General features: G+C 39.2%; 1 protein-coding gene across 1 annotated transcript in view; it reads right to left on the bottom strand.

The window, feature by feature from the left end:
- Nucleotides 1-17,735, bottom strand: part of LOC134331091 (CLIP-associating protein 1) — a 53,100-nt gene that overhangs the window by 11,568 nt on the left and 23,797 nt on the right. The window contains exons 11-32 of the mRNA XM_063012353.1: nucleotides 14,157-14,285; nucleotides 13,952-14,028; nucleotides 13,030-13,122; nucleotides 12,002-12,147; nucleotides 11,343-11,478; nucleotides 9,374-9,444; nucleotides 9,233-9,292; nucleotides 8,766-8,843; nucleotides 7,887-8,054; nucleotides 7,759-7,805; nucleotides 6,986-7,156; nucleotides 6,434-6,541; nucleotides 5,812-5,955; nucleotides 5,081-5,188; nucleotides 4,210-4,269; nucleotides 2,100-2,203; nucleotides 1,914-1,937; nucleotides 1,371-1,615; nucleotides 692-755; nucleotides 534-536; nucleotides 261-424; nucleotides 37-115 (exon numbers count right to left, since the gene is read on the bottom strand). Coding sequence (XP_062868423.1) covers nucleotides 37-115; nucleotides 261-424; nucleotides 534-536; nucleotides 692-755; nucleotides 1,371-1,615; nucleotides 1,914-1,937; nucleotides 2,100-2,203; nucleotides 4,210-4,269; nucleotides 5,081-5,188; nucleotides 5,812-5,955; nucleotides 6,434-6,541; nucleotides 6,986-7,156; nucleotides 7,759-7,805; nucleotides 7,887-8,054; nucleotides 8,766-8,843; nucleotides 9,233-9,292; nucleotides 9,374-9,444; nucleotides 11,343-11,478; nucleotides 12,002-12,147; nucleotides 13,030-13,122; nucleotides 13,952-14,028; nucleotides 14,157-14,285 — 2,279 coding nt within the window. The remainder of the gene's footprint in view (nucleotides 1-36; nucleotides 116-260; nucleotides 425-533; nucleotides 537-691; nucleotides 756-1,370; nucleotides 1,616-1,913; nucleotides 1,938-2,099; nucleotides 2,204-4,209; nucleotides 4,270-5,080; nucleotides 5,189-5,811; nucleotides 5,956-6,433; nucleotides 6,542-6,985; nucleotides 7,157-7,758; nucleotides 7,806-7,886; nucleotides 8,055-8,765; nucleotides 8,844-9,232; nucleotides 9,293-9,373; nucleotides 9,445-11,342; nucleotides 11,479-12,001; nucleotides 12,148-13,029; nucleotides 13,123-13,951; nucleotides 14,029-14,156; nucleotides 14,286-17,735) is intronic.

Here is a 17,735-nt window from a genome sequence, read left to right as displayed (position 1 = left end):
ACTGGTGACATATCAGATTTAATGTCTTTGACTGACCTTGAGGTTAGGAGTCTGTGTCTGATCGACAATAAACCGCATCAGAATGTTAAACTGCTGATCATACAGAAAAGAATCCCTGAGAAAATGAAAGAGAAAGCATACACAAAATACATCTAATTAACATACATCTAAAGACATAAAATTATTTATATTTTTTTCAGTGTAAAAATTAAATAAAAAGCACTATTAGCAAACTATTGCTCAAATTATAAATTGAAGACCTGGTGACGTCAAGGGCTTTCTGTACTTTGGCCTGCACCGAGCCCAGCAGGTCAGCACCCATCTTCTTCAGCAGCTGGGTGAGCAGTACAAAGAGCCAGTCCTGTAAATCCTCCCTGTGCAGCATGATGAAGTCCACCAGCGTCTCCAGAAACATGCTAAACACCTGCCGTCAAACATGCATCAATAACATGACCCAGGACCCCAATGTTATAGCAATGAATCATTCAGTGTAAAGAATTCTAACAATGCTTCAAGAAATGTAGCTTACTTACTCTCTGTTGGAGAATTCCACACCATGACGAGCATGAAATAAAATAAACACACTGTTAGTATCACATGACACTAAATCTTAGTATCACAGGAGATAAATAAGTGGCATGGTTTTCTTTAGGATGATTTAAGGTAAATGTTGTTATTTAAATGGTCTCACCTTGCTGTGAGGGTCGGCAAACATCCTCGTAAAAATCTCACACAATCTCTTCAGTTCCACACGGCTGAAAAAAAAAGATTAATAAAAAGAAATTAATTATTTGAAAATTCTTTGGACTTATTTAATTAAAACCAGTCCAGTCTTACATTGCCCTGTTCCCGTTGGCATGTAACTTGAATGCAATGCATCAAATTAGAAATTGACATATCTTTACAAAGAGAGAAACTCATCCATCCATTCGCCTACCCAACTACCCACCCAACCATCCATCCATCCATCCATCCATCCATTCATCCATCCATCCATCTATCTATCCAATTTTCTGGTCAGAGTTGCAGTGGGTCCGGCTTCCTTGGACTGGGCACAAAGCAGTAGCACCCAAGACAGGTCGGTAATTCATTCTGAGACCCTGCAGTGCATTGCCGTATATAATATAAAGTACTGGTTAAGCAGTAGTAGTAGTGCTAGCACTAGTAGTGGCTAAGAAGTAGTAGTACTAGTAGTGGTTAAGCAGTAGTAGTAAAAATAGTAGAAATAGTAGTAGTAGAATTAGTAGTAGTATTAGAATTGGTTGTAGTAGTAGTCATGCAGCATTGTGACCTAGTGTAAAAAATCAAACATCAGTCTTGGCTGATAAACTACACTTAGACAAAGATTGCCTGCACATAGTTAAACACACCTGAGAACTCTCTGACTTTTTAAGAGATTTTGGAGACCCAGCAGACCCTCCTTCCTCTCAGACCAGTTGGAGCTGGCACAGTGGTTAAGGATCTCGGCTACGTCCTCTGTCTGCCGCATGTAGTGTGGCACTCCTCCATTGCGGGAGCTGTATGAGAGCTCTGAACATGCGCTTGATGCATCGCTGTTGGCATCATCATCAGAATACATGCCAGGAGATTCGTACCGTCTCCGCATGGGTCTCCGCTAAAGCCCAAACAAAAACACAGTGACTTAGTATTAAAGCACCAGCATACACACAGCTACATTGCTAAGAATGTGGCATTAATGTTTTGACAAAACAGACATGCAATGGGGTAAACAGACATGGACAAATGAAAGCTGGCATTATTCACACCTAAAATAATCAACTTTCAGTTGTATGTTTTTGGAATGAAGTTAATCAGTCAGAAAGAGATAATAAATTAGTGATATCTCTATGTAAGTGAATGGATTCTGAAGATAATGGTGACATGACATGGCTATACATCACTGAAAGCTCTACCTTACTCCTGGAGTCTCCTAACAGCTGGTGAGATTTTAGCCATAAAGGGAAAAGCAAAGAGAGGGACAGATCAGGATTTTGCTATTCATGATGTTTACACAATTCTGGCCACCAATTTTTTTTATCTAGACGTTTTTTTATCTGAACTGCATTAGAAATAAAGCTGAAAAACAGTAGTGATCTCACCAGGGCATCAGCCACTGCTGCCTCCACCTCCATGCCAGTGTTAAGGATGCGCATGGCATTAACCGAGGCAGAGATCCGCGCCTGGTGTATCAGCCCAAAACGATCTGATAGTGAAAGAAAAAAGAAAGAAAAGCAATATTACAATCAATACTGAATTATTCTGTATTATTAACAACTGATGTAAAAGTAAAAGATTTGGAATTTCCTCCTAATCTGTAGTTGTATCCAATTACCCAATCACATTTCTCATCTAATGTTGCAGACCTCCACTCCTGATCAAAGAGGGCTGTGACTAAGTCACGCACTAATCTCCATTATTCAAACAGCCAGCAGAGGTCGTAACTGCAGCAGTCATGAGGAATCCCCTCCGGCATTCCCTCCATCTGACGAGCCAATCATTGCAGAGCTGAGATTCGATCTCAGTAGTTTGAGATGTCAGCTCTGGTGTGCTAGTGTGTTTTACCACTGCACCACCCAAGTGCCCTTAGAACATGTTTGTCCTGTAAAAGGTGTCTATGTAGGAATTATTTTTATGTTTATGGTGTGATTTCTGGAAAAAAAATAAAAAATGGGTCAAAAATATACAAACAGCGGTGCTCAAGAGACGTAGCTGTCTAAGGTGCTAACACAACACTGCAAGAGTGTTCAAACTTGCTAATTTGAATCTCAGCAGGAGTTGCCAATCTAGCCGGGTATCTACACACACACACACACACTGTTGGCTGTGTCTGAGGAAAGTTTGGATGGGGTCTCTTCTTGCTGCCGCTGTGATATGTGATCTCTGGGACCATAGTGTGGCTTTCACAACAAGCCTACTGTGATTTAAAGCTTGCTTGATTGGGGCAGTGTCACCTCTGTTTTAACATCTGACTATTTATGGCAGCTGCTTTTGGTGTATTTTTGGCCCAGCATATTTTAAGAAAAGGGGGCAAAAAAGTTCCATTCCTTAAATCCTAATCAATTAATATAATAATAATAATATTTAAATAATAATGACAACAGTTTAAAAACATTACATATGTGTTTTGTAATCAATCCCTTTAAAGATTTTTTTGCCATCAATGTAAAAATGAAGCAATAATATTAAACCAAAGACATACACAGTAATATACTGTATGTAACAAAGCAACATTACAAAATATTCATGAACAAAACATGCCTCAAACATTTAAAATATATGAAAATACAGTATGTATGAAACAATACTTAAAATTATCAAACAGTATATATACACTGATGAGCCAAAACATTAGGACGACCTGACCAATATTCTGTTAAAACAGCTCTAGCCTGCCGGAACATGGATTCCACAAGACATCTGAAGAAAACCTGTGGTATCTGGAGCCAGAATACTGAATTTCTGCATGTTGTGAGGTGGATCACCCCACAGTCATCCAGGTGCAAATGTGGCAGTTGTAATTTAGTGGTTAAGGTACTGAACTAGTAAAAAGAAGGTTGCTGGTTCAAACCCCACCACTGCCAGGTTGCCACTGTTGGGCCCTTGAACAAGGCCCTTAACCCTGAATTGCTTAGACTGTATACTGTAAGTCGCTTTGGATAAAAAGTTTGAACCATGTGTTGGTCCGTACCAGACACCATAGTCTTTATGTCCACTGGAATCAATAAGTCTTAACCAACCTGTTGGTGGTGGCCCTAATCATTGTCACTCAGATGCTGATCGCTGATCGCATCTGCTAAACTCAGCATGTGAACAATAAGATGTAATATTATATGAAATAAGCAATGGCATGCACATTTTGGTGGGTGGCTCTAATGTTTTGGGTGATCGTTGTACATCAAATCTAAGTGCATTTTACTAAGTGTAGCCTTTAAAATAAAATCACAAAAATATACAAAAACAATAAACATGTATGTAAGGATGCACTGATTTAATGCTAAAAGTAGTAGCTGTTCCAAGTTCATGTTGGCATTCAAATGTTTAGAAAAAGCATGCTAAAACACAAAATAAATAACACAATAAAAAAAAGTAAACACATTCAGAATCACACACTTTACGCCTTGCTTAGTTGGCAGCCACAATCACAGATTCATCACTCAAATGCTGCAATGTAACTATTAAATAATTACAATTGCACATGCCACTGTTCACCTGTCTGAAGAGTATCAGCTGATGTCAGAGCACTGGTGGAGCGTGAGTGGCGCCGGGACGCTAACCAACAGGAGAGTCATATACAGTTCAGATTTAGAGAGCTAACAACCCATACACTTAAGCAACAGACTTAAAGGGATCCAGTGTACTTCAGAACCTTGCATGTAAACACAGCCACTTAGTAAATATTGCACCCCATTTTTAAAGTTGTGTTTTACATCACTACTAGGTAATATCTACTCACATTATATACAGTTTACTAGGATACAGTTTATCCTCTTATGGTCTTCAACACTAGCTTGTAAGGAGGGCGTAGTAAAAAAAAAACAAGACAAGAATACAGAGCAACCTGTTACACTATTTAGTAAAGTGTTCAATGGATCCCTTTAATTAAGATTAAAAGATGTAAATGTTACTTAATTTACTGTGTAAGAATTATAGCAGAAAAGAATAAAGCAGAGGGAAAACAAGGACAGAAGGTGCTGCTCATCATCAGTCCTAACTGAATCATTAAACTAGAAATTATTTCTAAAAGCTCATGATCCTTACTAATCTAGTGTAATATTTATTTAATACTGATTAAGACTAGTCTTTGGGCTAAATTACTTTTTTACCACCAGTTTATCCTGATCAGGGTTATGGTGGGTCTGATTCATTGGGCGAAAGGCAGGGAACACCCCGGACAGGTTGCCAGTCCATCACAGGGCAAACACACACACACACACACACACACACACAGCAATTTTTAGTAGCTCTAATATACCTGAACTATACCTGTCTTTAGAATTGCTTTCATTTGAGGCTGCAAATGTAACATTTATTTAACACTTTCTCCTAATAATTAACTCATTTCTGGGTGTATTTGACTTACCGAGGGGGGTGAAGCCCCTTGCTGGGCTTGTATCTCTGCTGCTCTCCCTGCTCGTATCACGACTGCAACCCTGACTCATACTGGGCCGCGGGATACGACTACCCCTTACTACCAGCCAATACACAAACACATACACACACATGTACACACATAAACACATACACACGCATACACAACCACACATGCACATAAACACACATTTACACACACACACACACACACCAAAGAGCCAAGCAGCAGAACAGAAGTGCAGTAGTTAAAACAGAGAATTATTGTCTCAGTGATGAAAAGAGGAAAATTACAAGACAAGAAATAGATTAGAGGATTGTTAAAAACACAACACACTATTTTTTATATACAGTTTTTTCTAGTTTCTTGAACAGGTTGCTAACAGGTGTAATAAACAGTTAAATAAAGAACATATGTTTCCAACTTTGCAGCAACAGTTTAGGGAAGGTCCATTCTTGTTCCAGAATAAATGTGCATGAAAAGCCTTGCACAAATCCTTGACCTCAGCCCCACTCTATTTTAATATCATTTGGGGTTTTTTAATGGAAAGTCCAACAAGCTCATGGTCAGGAGTTCAAGCCTGAATAAAATACAAGGGTTGTGTCAGGAAGGGCATCTGGTGTCAAGTTTGGTACGCAGACCAGATATGTTGTGGTGATGCCTAAATATGTCAGCAGTGAAAAGATGAAAAAAATGTGTGTATGATGTGGTGTGTGTCTCACCCTGGGTGGAACGGCTGGGACTGCTATCTCGACTGCAGCCCTGACTGCGGGGGATCTTGCTGCGCCTCCCGGTGGGTGTTACTGTGGAGACTTTTCCATATGACTGACCAATCAGCTTTCCCGGAGATGTGGAGCGACTCCCAGCTACACACACACAAAGCAATTACTTAAAATAAAAAATACGGTCAGAGCTCTAAGCATGGAGAGCATGCAGGGATCCTATTACTCATCAAAATATAAAATAGCATAGAATAGGAATGACCACATTAAATCTACACAGTTCAGGCAAAAATGATGGACAGTGACACAGCAGTAAATAAAACATAAAACAGGAGAGACGTCACATCTGGATGAAGGGGTTTGGGTCATGCTGTAGTGATAGATGAGGCAGCAGTACCGTGAGTCTTACCACCTGCTGAATTAGCTGATCTAGATCCTTACATACCAGCAGCAGGGAAGCAATTAAAGCATCCAGTTACATAATGACAATGAGAATGCATTACCCAGCATGCATTGGGAATGTCATGACTTCAAAAATCATCTCTGATCATGCTGATGTTTATGATGTATTACAAAGAAGAGTTTCCCAAAGGATAATGTTGTATGTGCAGAGTGAACTTACGTTGTGACTGAGAGGCTGTTTTAGCTCGACTCCGCCCCCTACCGTCTGTAACAGAGGCTCTGCTCGCAACACCACTACCTGAGCTCTGTCTCCTCGTACGAACACGACCTAGAGAGAGAGAAAATTGTAGTAAAATTGTAGAGAAAATGCAGTACTTAATCTCTGACGATTGCACCTGACTGTAAGAATCTGTTACAGTGGAAAGGAGATAAAACCCCATGCAGCCTTCCCTTTCTCAGACACGTCCAGTTAAGTCTGTTGAGTACCCGGACAGGCCAGTGGCACAGCCGAGATGGGGGTCTTGGCAGTGGTTGGTTAGAGCAATTTACAAATAAAGAACAAACACAGCATCTGCAGTAAATGTCTTTAAAAACCTACAGTTTGTAGTCAGAAGGATACAAAAACATTCAGGTACAAAAACAGTTGCAGAAATATGTGAAATCCCATGCCATGAAATACATGTCTAGTGACTAGTGAGTAAAAGTAAAAAAGCAGCTCACTGCACAAGTGTGATTGTATACACAAGATACAGTGTAATAACATAATAATTACCCAGTGAGGCATAGGAACCAGGTGGCAGTGCCGTGGCTGAGCTGAAGGGGGCAGCAACAGGTACCGTGGGCATCCGAGACTTAGAGCTGGCAGCAGCATTAACATTAACATCACTACGAGATCGTTGAAGTGCGCTGGAAGCCGGTGAAGGTCTAGAACTGACCACTTTAGCTGAGAACAATACAGTCACAAAACACATCAGTACTAATGAATTGGTATAACATTGGTTTGATTTTGATTCTATGTGGTAGAATTGGTTTTCACATAGGGTTAAGGTCATAGGCAATTCCAACAGCTTAATTTTAGCTTGAGTAAGCCATTCCTTATTTCACTAATTACATCCAATATTTAGGATATTTAGGTAATTTTTGGATATTTCTGCACAGTGCCAGTTCCACTAGCACCAAAGCAGTCAGAGAGCAGAAAACAAATTTATGAATGTCAAAGAAAAGTCCGCATTAGTCAAAGAAAATAGAACAGTAACAATTAAAATCATTTTATATACACTATATGGTGATAGCTTGTTAAAATACCATTCTAAATCAATAGGCATAAATATGGAGTTGCTACCCCCATCCTAAACCTTGAGGTCAGGTTCTGTGAAGACCACTGGAATACTTCTACACCCCGAAGTGGGGTCAACATACTTTTGTCCATGTAATGCACATGTTCTTTACAGGTGAATGTAAACAGTTAACATTCATCTAAATATCAGTTTATCAGGCTGTGAGAGCTTGATTAGTTTCAGTCATGCCAGTAATGAAAAATCTTACTTCTGGTTCCAGTGCTTCCTACAGCAGCTTTAGCAGACTGGGGCCGACTACATGAAAAGAGATTAAAGACATTCTTGAAACTGAAAAAGAAAATGCAATTGAAAAATGGAGCTGGTTTTCTGTCTTACTTGAGGCTCTCTTGTGAGCTAGAGGAGGATCGATCAGATTGGGGAAAGGACATAACACTGTCAGAGCTTTTCAGATGCGACTGCAAAGCCTTCTGATAAGTCAGCTCCAGAGCGTGAAACAGATGCTCCGCTTCCTTACTGAAGTGTCCATGGAATCCCCAGTAACACCTGAAATACACACAAAATTCTTTTTTATTGATAGTTTTACTACTATGGGTCACTTTATTAAAAATCTGTTTATTTATGTAATTATTCAGTCAACCAGTCATGTGACACTGGTCAACATCTTCATTTAGTGTTCATATCAAACATCAGATTAAAGAAATAATGTTAATATATGCATCATGTCACATTGCACAATTTTACCCATCGCAAAAGAAATCATCAATTATTTCCACGTAGTCGAAAGCAAACCTGAGACTTGAACTTGGACCTCAGCAGTGATCTACTGCTCTTGCATAAATTAACTGGTTTCATGAACAAATTATGAAAGAAATGTTTAAACACATTCTGGAATCTATTCCACAAGGTATGTCCAATGTAAAGTGGCTGGTACCTGTTGCAGCCTGTTATAGTACAGTGGTGCAACTGGTATAGGAGAAGCCACAAAGTAATTACAGTTCTGTGGACCTGGGTTTAAGCCTTCCTTTTGATTTTTTAAGAGTTTGGTATGTTGATGTAAATGTTGCTGAGTGAAGTTACGTATATGACACTTCAGACTATACTGTTTCATGATCAGACCAGGAGTCTGAGACCATAATTGTCGCTACTTCCTGAGTAGGATGTAGATAGGTCTAGCAAGAGCTGTGTGTCCAAAATTTAACATCAACTTTCTGTTTAACAGTGCACCTGATGATGCCTGAAAAGTGTGGTACCTACTTTCTGGCAACAGATCTGGCTTCCGAGTCTGCATCGTGAACTCCTTTCTTAATGGTCTCCATCAGGACGGCTAAATGTCTGAAAAAGAGACAAAGCCAAGCATTACCAAAAGTCCAAAGGAAGCAGTGGTGCAACTGGATCACTTAATCAATATGGGGGTTTCTGTGCTGCTCCTCTAATTCTATGAGCTATTTATTCTTTAGTAAAACACCCACAGTGCTGATAAGGGGCTGCACCCACAGGAAGTCCTGCGGCAGCCCTGAGCTTACTGCTAGTGATAATTACAGTGCAGCAGACAGAATTTCTGGGCTGTGATCAAGGACATGACCCATGTGTGGGTGAAAGTGTGTAAGCTTTAGATAGCTTCTCTTAAAATGTTCATCCAGAAGACAAAGCCTTGCTACTCTTATTATAAAGCATGGAAACAAGAGCCTGGAATAAAAGCATTTTGATAAAATAATTCTTACCTGTCAAGACAACTGGTCTGCCACTCCTGGAGTAAAAGATCCAAGAACTCATAACAGCGCCTGAGTAAAAGACATATGATTAAAATAGCCATTATTTGATAAAAGATTATAATGGTTTGTGTCTAGGATGCATTTATTTACCGTCGCACTGCTACAGATTTGGACGTGCAGTTACTGGTAATGACTGGAATGAGTCGAGGGTAATGTGTGTGCTGGAAAAAAAACATCACAACACTTAGGTTTCTTAATAAAAATGTATAATAACATACAGTGCTATAAAAGAGGATCTGGTTCTGTTATGATTGCCTCTGTTTTTGTATTTTTATCACAGTGAGTACATAGTGTTCACTGTACTAGACGTCAGTTTGTATGTGGTAGTTCTTAATTGCTGTGACTGTGAAACACTGAATGAAAAGGTTACAAAATACTATTGAGCAATAATAAAGAATGTTATGTCATTGCGTAAAACTATTATTCACGCCCCACATGGCAGGAAAAACACGCCATGACACTGTTTATGATTTGTTTATGCCTCAACACACCCCTGACATGCTGCCACACACATATAATTCCCTAATCAATGCTATTGATTGACCAGCAGTTAAAAGACAGGCTCATTAATGCTGGAGGATAAGAGTGAAGAGCTGTATACTGAAACACGTTATACAATATACACAATCAACAGACATATTTTCTTTATTTCTTTGTACTATAAAATGCTTTATAACAAAATTTCTGATAGTTATTTTGCCCACATGAGTTTATTAAATCCACACAGCAAACAAATAAAAGTCAAAAAGTGCTGATTAAAATTAGAAGTAGAATTGGTGTGCAGTCACTTAGGGTTTATGGCATAGGCTCTTTCAAGAGGTGAAGAATTTATAATGCTGAATTTTTTCTCACTGAATAATTCAAGTTCATTTAACAAAACACACAAAAGTGAATTTAATAATTCAATTAATTAAAAAATAAAAGCTTAAGGTTTGGGGATCATTAGGTTGCTTTAATGATAAAAAAGCACCAATGTTTTTTCATCGTTAGCAGTGCTTTTTTTTTTATCTTGCTAGCTAATTTGCTAATCTGTATCTCACTTCAGACTGATATATTTCTAAAACATTTTTATCTGCTTTTCTGGAATTTCATTTTATTAAGGCATATTGTTCCTGTAGAAACTAATGGTAAGATTCAAGATTAGTGTGATTTTTATTCCAGAGTTGCCTTACTGTGTCCAGTTAGCTAAATTAGCCTAGCTGTTACATTTGGTGAACTGGTTAATTGGCAGTTATTAATAGGGGTTTTATGGTTGTTGGATAAATTACTTTTATTTATTTTTTTTATTATTATTATTTTTTTTTTATTATTTTTTTTTTTTACTCCTTTTTCTCCCCTTTTAGCGCATCCAATTGTTCAATTAGCATCGTGCTTCCTCTCTGTCTATGCCGAACCCTGCCCTGACGGAGGTGATTGAAGCTAACCCGTATCCCCTCCGAAACACGAGCAGCAGCCAGATGCATCTTTGCCACCCACACATTGACGAGTTTGGCACCACCTAGCGTTGCATGCGGAGAGACACACCCTAAGGGCACCCTCTCCCATCCCTGTGTAAGCGCCTCCAATCAGCCGGCAGAGAACGCAATCGCATTCTGACAGAGAGAGACCCACATCCAGTTCTTTGTCCCACCCCCCACATGAGCAACCGGCCAATCGTTGCTCATATAGCCACTCAGCTTCGAACCGGTAAAGCAAGGCTGGATTCGATACCACGCTCCCAGAATCCAGCCCTGGTTGCAGCGCGTTTCTTTTTACCGCTGCGCCACCTGAGCGGCTGATAAATTACTTTTAAATATAAAGTAATGGTCACGGTGGGTCCAGTTTTCCCAAAATCACTTGAGGTAATGCAGCAACACACCTCGGATACGCGCCAGTTCTTCCCATATCTAATATCATGTTGGGTTTATTGATTTATTAAATTACTGAATGTGACACATATGCAATAACAGAGGCAATCAGAGAAAAAGGCACACCAGTATATGTACTATTACTGCACAAGATTTTTCTATACATCATATAGAGTTTTGGCTGTATTACTAACTCTCAGGTAAGCACTTACTCGTAAAATAAGGCGAATAACTGCGACCCCAGATGTGGCAATAACTTTGGCGCTGTTAGGGACGAGGTTGAGCAGCGTGGGCATGATGGATTCGGCTCCATGATCAAATTTGTTACGCAGAATAGACGACAAATGCCTAAACAGAAAAATGTATAACATTTCTACTGACAATGTGGATGAACCGATCATTCAATGTTTAATTAAAAATGTTATATGACTTAAATATATTTATAATGTCTTAAATATATTTAACCTTTTATATCAATGTTTCAAACAAAGCCCAGACTGTCACACCCAGGCTAACATTCAAATTAATCCACATCTAATTCATAGAACTGCAATAATGTTTTAGCAAATAAAATCACTTTTACTATATTGTTAAATAATAACACTAAAATGTACACACATTTCAAAGGGAGTTTGATCAAAATCACATGATCAAAAAATTGAATAAATGTAAGTTCCACGCAGTCTAATTGCCATTTTTATCATTACCTTTCATATTGTAATGCATAAAGCTTAAAAGCAATCTGAGAAAGAGTTCAGAACAGGAAACAAAATTCACTAAACTAATTAATCTTTTAAATTACAGATCTTTTAAATCCCTCAGTGATCCACCAGCTCATTAAATATCATTTACTGTAAGTGTGAGAACATACCCCAGTGTGATGCAGGCTTCACGAACAACCTGAGAACGCAGGTCTTTAGCGGAGAGCTTGAACGCTGCTTCTAGCTGTCGCAGCTGTTGTAGGAAACCGTCATAATCTGCAGCACCAGCGAGCAACAGTGAACGAACCTTTTTTAACTGCACAGAAGTAAAAACAGACATAAAATCCAATCAGCTTTATATCATAAAAAACTTACTTCATGGTTTTTTGATGCATTTCCTCCATCAGTTATAATAGGGAGATATGTTTATTTGCATTTTAGGTTAATAAAGGTGATCTTTATTATGATTATAATCATAATTATTATTTTTTCTGCTTTCTGGTCTCCCAAATTACTCAACAGCTATCAATTCCAAAGGGTTAAGGCTAACACTTGCTTCTTTCAAGGCACATGCAACCACCAACCGCATCTTCTGTAACTTTAACACTTTTCTGAGATAGTTTTCTAAAAGATTCTGGAGAGTGTCTGTGGGAACTTGTGCCCAATCAGTCAAAAGAGTAATTGTGAGATCAGGCACTGATGTTGGATGAGAAACCCTGGCTTGTAAAACTGTGCCAAATTAGGTATGCTGACCAGAAGGGCCCCCAAAAATACGAGAGCAGCCAAAAGGAAAAAAATTGTACACTGGAAAAATACAGACTTGAGTGTAAGCAATAAGATGTGCAGCAATCATTAACAAAAAGGTCATTTACTGCAATAATTCTGTAGACAATAATTACTTTATTAAAACAATGTTATCATTTAAGCCTATCTGGCATTTCAATTCCATTCAACTGAAACCAAAATTGAATTTGTAAACCACATTAGTCCATTTTATTGTACTCATACAGAACAGAAACAGGGTTTCATTCAGCCAGACACACTGGACCAGATTTAGGTGCCTAAGGGACAACTGGATACTCCCAGATCCATTTCAGAACCAGCTTTAATCAAATGTCATCTGTAATTCAGTGCTTACCTTCAAAAGTATCAACAAAATCAGGAAAATGGTACAATGAGAGGCAGGAAGTATGCTCACCGCTGCCACTCTGTGCTCCCAGTCGTGTTTTTCATCTGACAGGACCTCTCTGATCTTATTCATCGATTCCTCGAGCTCCCGGCTGGAGTGAATCTGAAACAAGGACACGGCACTATCATCACTTTGAAACGGAGACAAGGGCAGAAATGGCACATTTCCAACCTGAGCTGGCTGAAGCATCCGTGGCCTCAGTGACCTTTTCATCTGGGCTGGAGCAACAAAAATTTACAGTCACAGCAATTTAATTAATCTAAAGACAAGAGTGGCCTTTTACTGAGGGTTTCAAATGGTCTGAGGATGGAATTCATTATAGAACATTCTGGTCATCAACATGAAAAATATGAAGAGATCAAATGCAGCTAAAAGCAGTATGAAACAACTTTTTTAGAGCTCATACCCCAGATATAGTCCACAATCTAGGACACCTTTGTTGTCTATTGTTTGCTTTTTTAGTTTTGCATTGGAGCTACAAGGACAATAAAGCTACCATATACAGTATATGGTCGCCATTCATTGACCCTTGCACTTTCGAGGTGAGCAATCTCAAAGACCCAATGTAGGCTGAGGGTAGTTTTATTTTTACTCTTCTCAGTGGAACCCCCCTAGGCTCAGTAACTGCTGTAAGCCTTGAATCTTTGAATGGTAGGAGTGTTTGGAATATAATATCCAACAAAGTCATAATAAGGAGTCCACATACTTTTGGGCATTTATTTTATATGCACATTTATTAGCCATAATCTAATCACTAATATGTGTTGCATATTCTACTTTTATTGTTCTAGTCATTAGTGCAATGTTCGTAGGCTCCGTTCCCAGCAGCTTTTTTGAGTAATTGCATTTATGTGAATGGTGTTTATTACAAGCAACCCAAGAGGTTGTAATTAGCTTGTTAAAAAGCTTGTTGTTTAAAATGAAGTCTAACCTGTACTTTAGGCACATCCTCAAAGGCACGAATAAAGTCCTCCTTATCCACAGCTCCGGCACCTGAGACCTCTTTACCTGCCAACAGGAGCACACACAGACACACACCTGAGCGTATTATATCACTTTAATAATTAGTATTCTTTGATAACTGCTTCCATATCAGAAGATCAGAATAAGGAGGCATATTTTGGGTTGTGACTGACCTGCACTCTTGGTGCTGGAGGCAGAACTTGGTCTGCGCATGGATCCAGTTCGTCGGGTGGACGATGCTCCTTTAGAGGAGGAGGAGGAACGCCCTCCGTCCACAGAATCATCATCATCTATGTTTTTATCTTAAGAGAGAGCAAAGTATGTACTGTAAAGACACATCTGCATTTTTTCAATGTTAAAGACTTAAATGTGAACTGATTATAGGTTCTGTGTTCTATTACAAATGACAGAAATACGTTATCTGGGGAAAAAACAGCTTATTTGTTTTGTTTTCTTAACTTTTATTGTATTTACATCCCACTAGTCGATCACATTTCAGACACACCCTAAAATTTGATTATTCATTGTCTGTTTTGCCACTTCTTATCATATTCAGGACTGTGGTGGGTCTGATTCACTGGGTGAAAGGCAGGAAACACCCTGAACAGATTGCCAGTCCATCACAGAAAAAACACACACACACACACCTAGGGTAAATCTCAAATTAACCTGACAACATGTCTTTGGGCTGTGGGAGGAAACCGGAGCTCCTAGAGCAAACCCTCACAGACACGGGGAGGACATGCAAACTCCACACAGAAAGGACCCAGACCGCTTCACCTGAGAATTGAACCCCTGACCATCTTGCTGTGAGGCAACAGTGCTACCCACAGAGCCACCGTCCCACCCACCCTAAAAATTGCATTTATCAAACGCAAATATGTTAGGCATACTGTTAAATGTGAAGAGTCATTAGGTCAAACGTTTTAAAAAAGCAAAATGTTTCAGTATTTTTGGTGCTCACCTGTAATGTGTAAATTATACCCAATACACCTTGAAACCTGAAATTTTAGGTCAAACGCAAAATTGCAGTGTCATTCAAAAATAGTGTTGATTCAAGTTGTTGATCAGCTATTAAACTCTGATGAGACCTTTTATTAAGCCAAATACCAAAAAGTTTTCTGAGTGAACATGACTGCCTCCCCTTTAGAGTAGAAGCACTTCTACATGAAGTGTAGAATAATGCTATTTATGACTTATTCAAACACCCTATGTATTTAAATAGCCATGCACAAAGCCTAGTGTCCATGTATTAAATGTGTTTGCCATGATAATTTGTCAGAGCTTTTCTAGCTTAATTTCCCGTCTGAAGGGCACCATCTTTTTTGGTGCGACCTTTTTCTGAAGCGTCTGTATAAAATCCCCCTGAGTCGTACACGTGAGAGCTAAAGCACCAAAAACGTGCCAGCCTGGCAATCAATTCCAATAAATTATTCACACATTCGCACACACCAGAGCAGCGTACCACAGGCATCAGTCATCATTCATCGTTCATGACACCTTTCACACCATCCAGTCATATTGATAAACAATTTCTGTATCCTGCTTTAACACAAACACAGTCCATACACACACACACACACACACACACACACACTTCCACATAAAAGTGATGTCCTCTCAGATGGCAGCTAAACAGACAGGTAGAACAGTAGCAGATGTGACTAAAAATCAATGTCCTCTCCCAAAACATCCATATGCATTATTAATGGAACCGTTCCGGTAGGCAGAATTGGGTCGTGTCCACTATCTGTCATCACTCAATTTCCCCTTTTAAGATTAAGATTACCTAGTAGTAACACTCAACACTGCTGTCCATGACCAACCCTGTGTCCAGCACATCTACTGTTCCTCTCCTTCCTTCACCCTCCCTCCCTTCCTCTCTGGATAAAAGAAAGAGATGCTTACAGGCGCAGATCCTCCGGCATACCAGTTTCCTCAACATGCCGTCACAGTCTCTGGCTCAGCCTCATTCTGCCCGTTCCTCCGCAGCTGCCCCTCCTTTCTTGTATGGACACCCCCTAATCTGCCATATGAGTGTGCACTATGGCGTGATGCTCGAGGTGTGTGAATGAGTGTGTGTGTGTGTAAGTGTATGACTAAGCATGTAATCCCGGATCTGATGTGCTGTAGGCAGGCACTGAACGTGGGCATTGCTGCCTGAGTTAGGCTCACAGGCAGACCCCCTCCCTGTGCATGTGTGTGTGTGTGTGTGTGTGTGTGTGAGCGAGAGATGAAAACACGGGAAGCACACCCCAAGCTAAGGTGCCACACACTGAGCTCCGCCTCTCATATTACTTTATGGAGGAGGGGGTGACAACTAGGGGGAGGGGAAAAACACATAATACTTCATCGCCTCCATCTTGGTTCCCATCTCAGATCTCAAGAACCATGTTTTTTTTGGTGGAAAAGGGGTACATGGACTCCTACTATTACATTCATTAATAATTCTGCTAGATTTAAAATAAGCAAGAACAAAATCCATCTTGCTGTAGGTGTACACCAAAAAGTATTGTTTTGTGTGTAATAACAAGAGAAAATGGTTTTAAAAAAGGATGTGCAACAAACATATGGTCCACATGGTTGTGTAGTGTAGTGCAGATCTCTCATCTCCTTCCTCTCCTCAAACAAATCCTCAAACTGGCCAATGACTGCATTTCTTAGAATCCTGTTTTGTTTGATTTATCCTTAACAAGATGGTGACACCCTTGGACACTATAGTTAATAATTTATCAAAACATGAGAGAAAAATATTAATATAAATATTAATATTCTTGACACCTTCGTTGGTGAGCAGCTGAACTTCAGCTGTAAACAGCCATTAATCCATTTCAAGCCTAGAATATAAGCAGGATTGAACATTCATCATGTTCGACATTTAAGTACTTATTTGAACAAAAGGCAGGTTAGAATATTTTCAGTATTTATGTGGACTTTTAACACATAAGACACAAAATTTATTGCTATGTAGCACCTCACAGTTAATTAGGTAACAACATGCAATGTTACTACTGTTCGCAAGAAAGTAGGTTACACAGTATTTACTCATGCTGGGTTTCACCTGCCTGTAAACTATTAAACCCGACTATCAAAATCAATACAAACTAATAAAAACTGGGATAGAAAGACAGTGAAGCAGATACCATCATGTGATCAGCTCAGGTTTTTATGGGGGTTATTTAATAGCTTTGAAAGTACATAATAAAATGTTTACTCCAGCTCTAGCATTATACCATATTTTCCACTTTTAAAAATGAACCAAGCATGACGATTCCCTTTCTTTGTTGTTACTTTACTTTTCTTACCTACACTGATTTCTAACAGGGATTTGGCTGAATATTAATTGTCCATTTGAATATTACATATTACAATATGCTGTTTAGACCCATATAACTGTATGACACCAACTCTACTATCTGCACCACGATGCCACAATGATATCTATTTAAATGTTTTATTATTTTTATTACATTACAATTTAAATCCAAAATAAATGCTTATTGATCCCCAAAATGCTTCCTGCTCTGTTTAAAGTAGGGTGTAACTTTCCCCTATTTCTAGTGCTTCTAGTGCTTCTTACTGTAATAACCCAGGCCTGATGAATCTGCAGACTGACTACTGCTGATCGAGGACATATTTCAATGCGTCACCAGAGAAAGTGACTCAGTAAAAGGACACTGGTGTTAGAACACGATGTGCTGCTGGTGTGATCTGGGTTAGAGCCGAGACACTGGCTTTAATAGAGTAGAAAA

This window comes from Trichomycterus rosablanca, chromosome 17 (genome assembly GCF_030014385.1).
Source record: "Trichomycterus rosablanca isolate fTriRos1 chromosome 17, fTriRos1.hap1, whole genome shotgun sequence".
NCBI classification, from domain to species: domain Eukaryota; kingdom Metazoa; phylum Chordata; class Actinopteri; order Siluriformes; family Trichomycteridae; genus Trichomycterus; species Trichomycterus rosablanca.
Note: the sequence above shows the minus strand (reverse complement) of the source record. Positions and strands in the feature narration are given on the sequence as shown.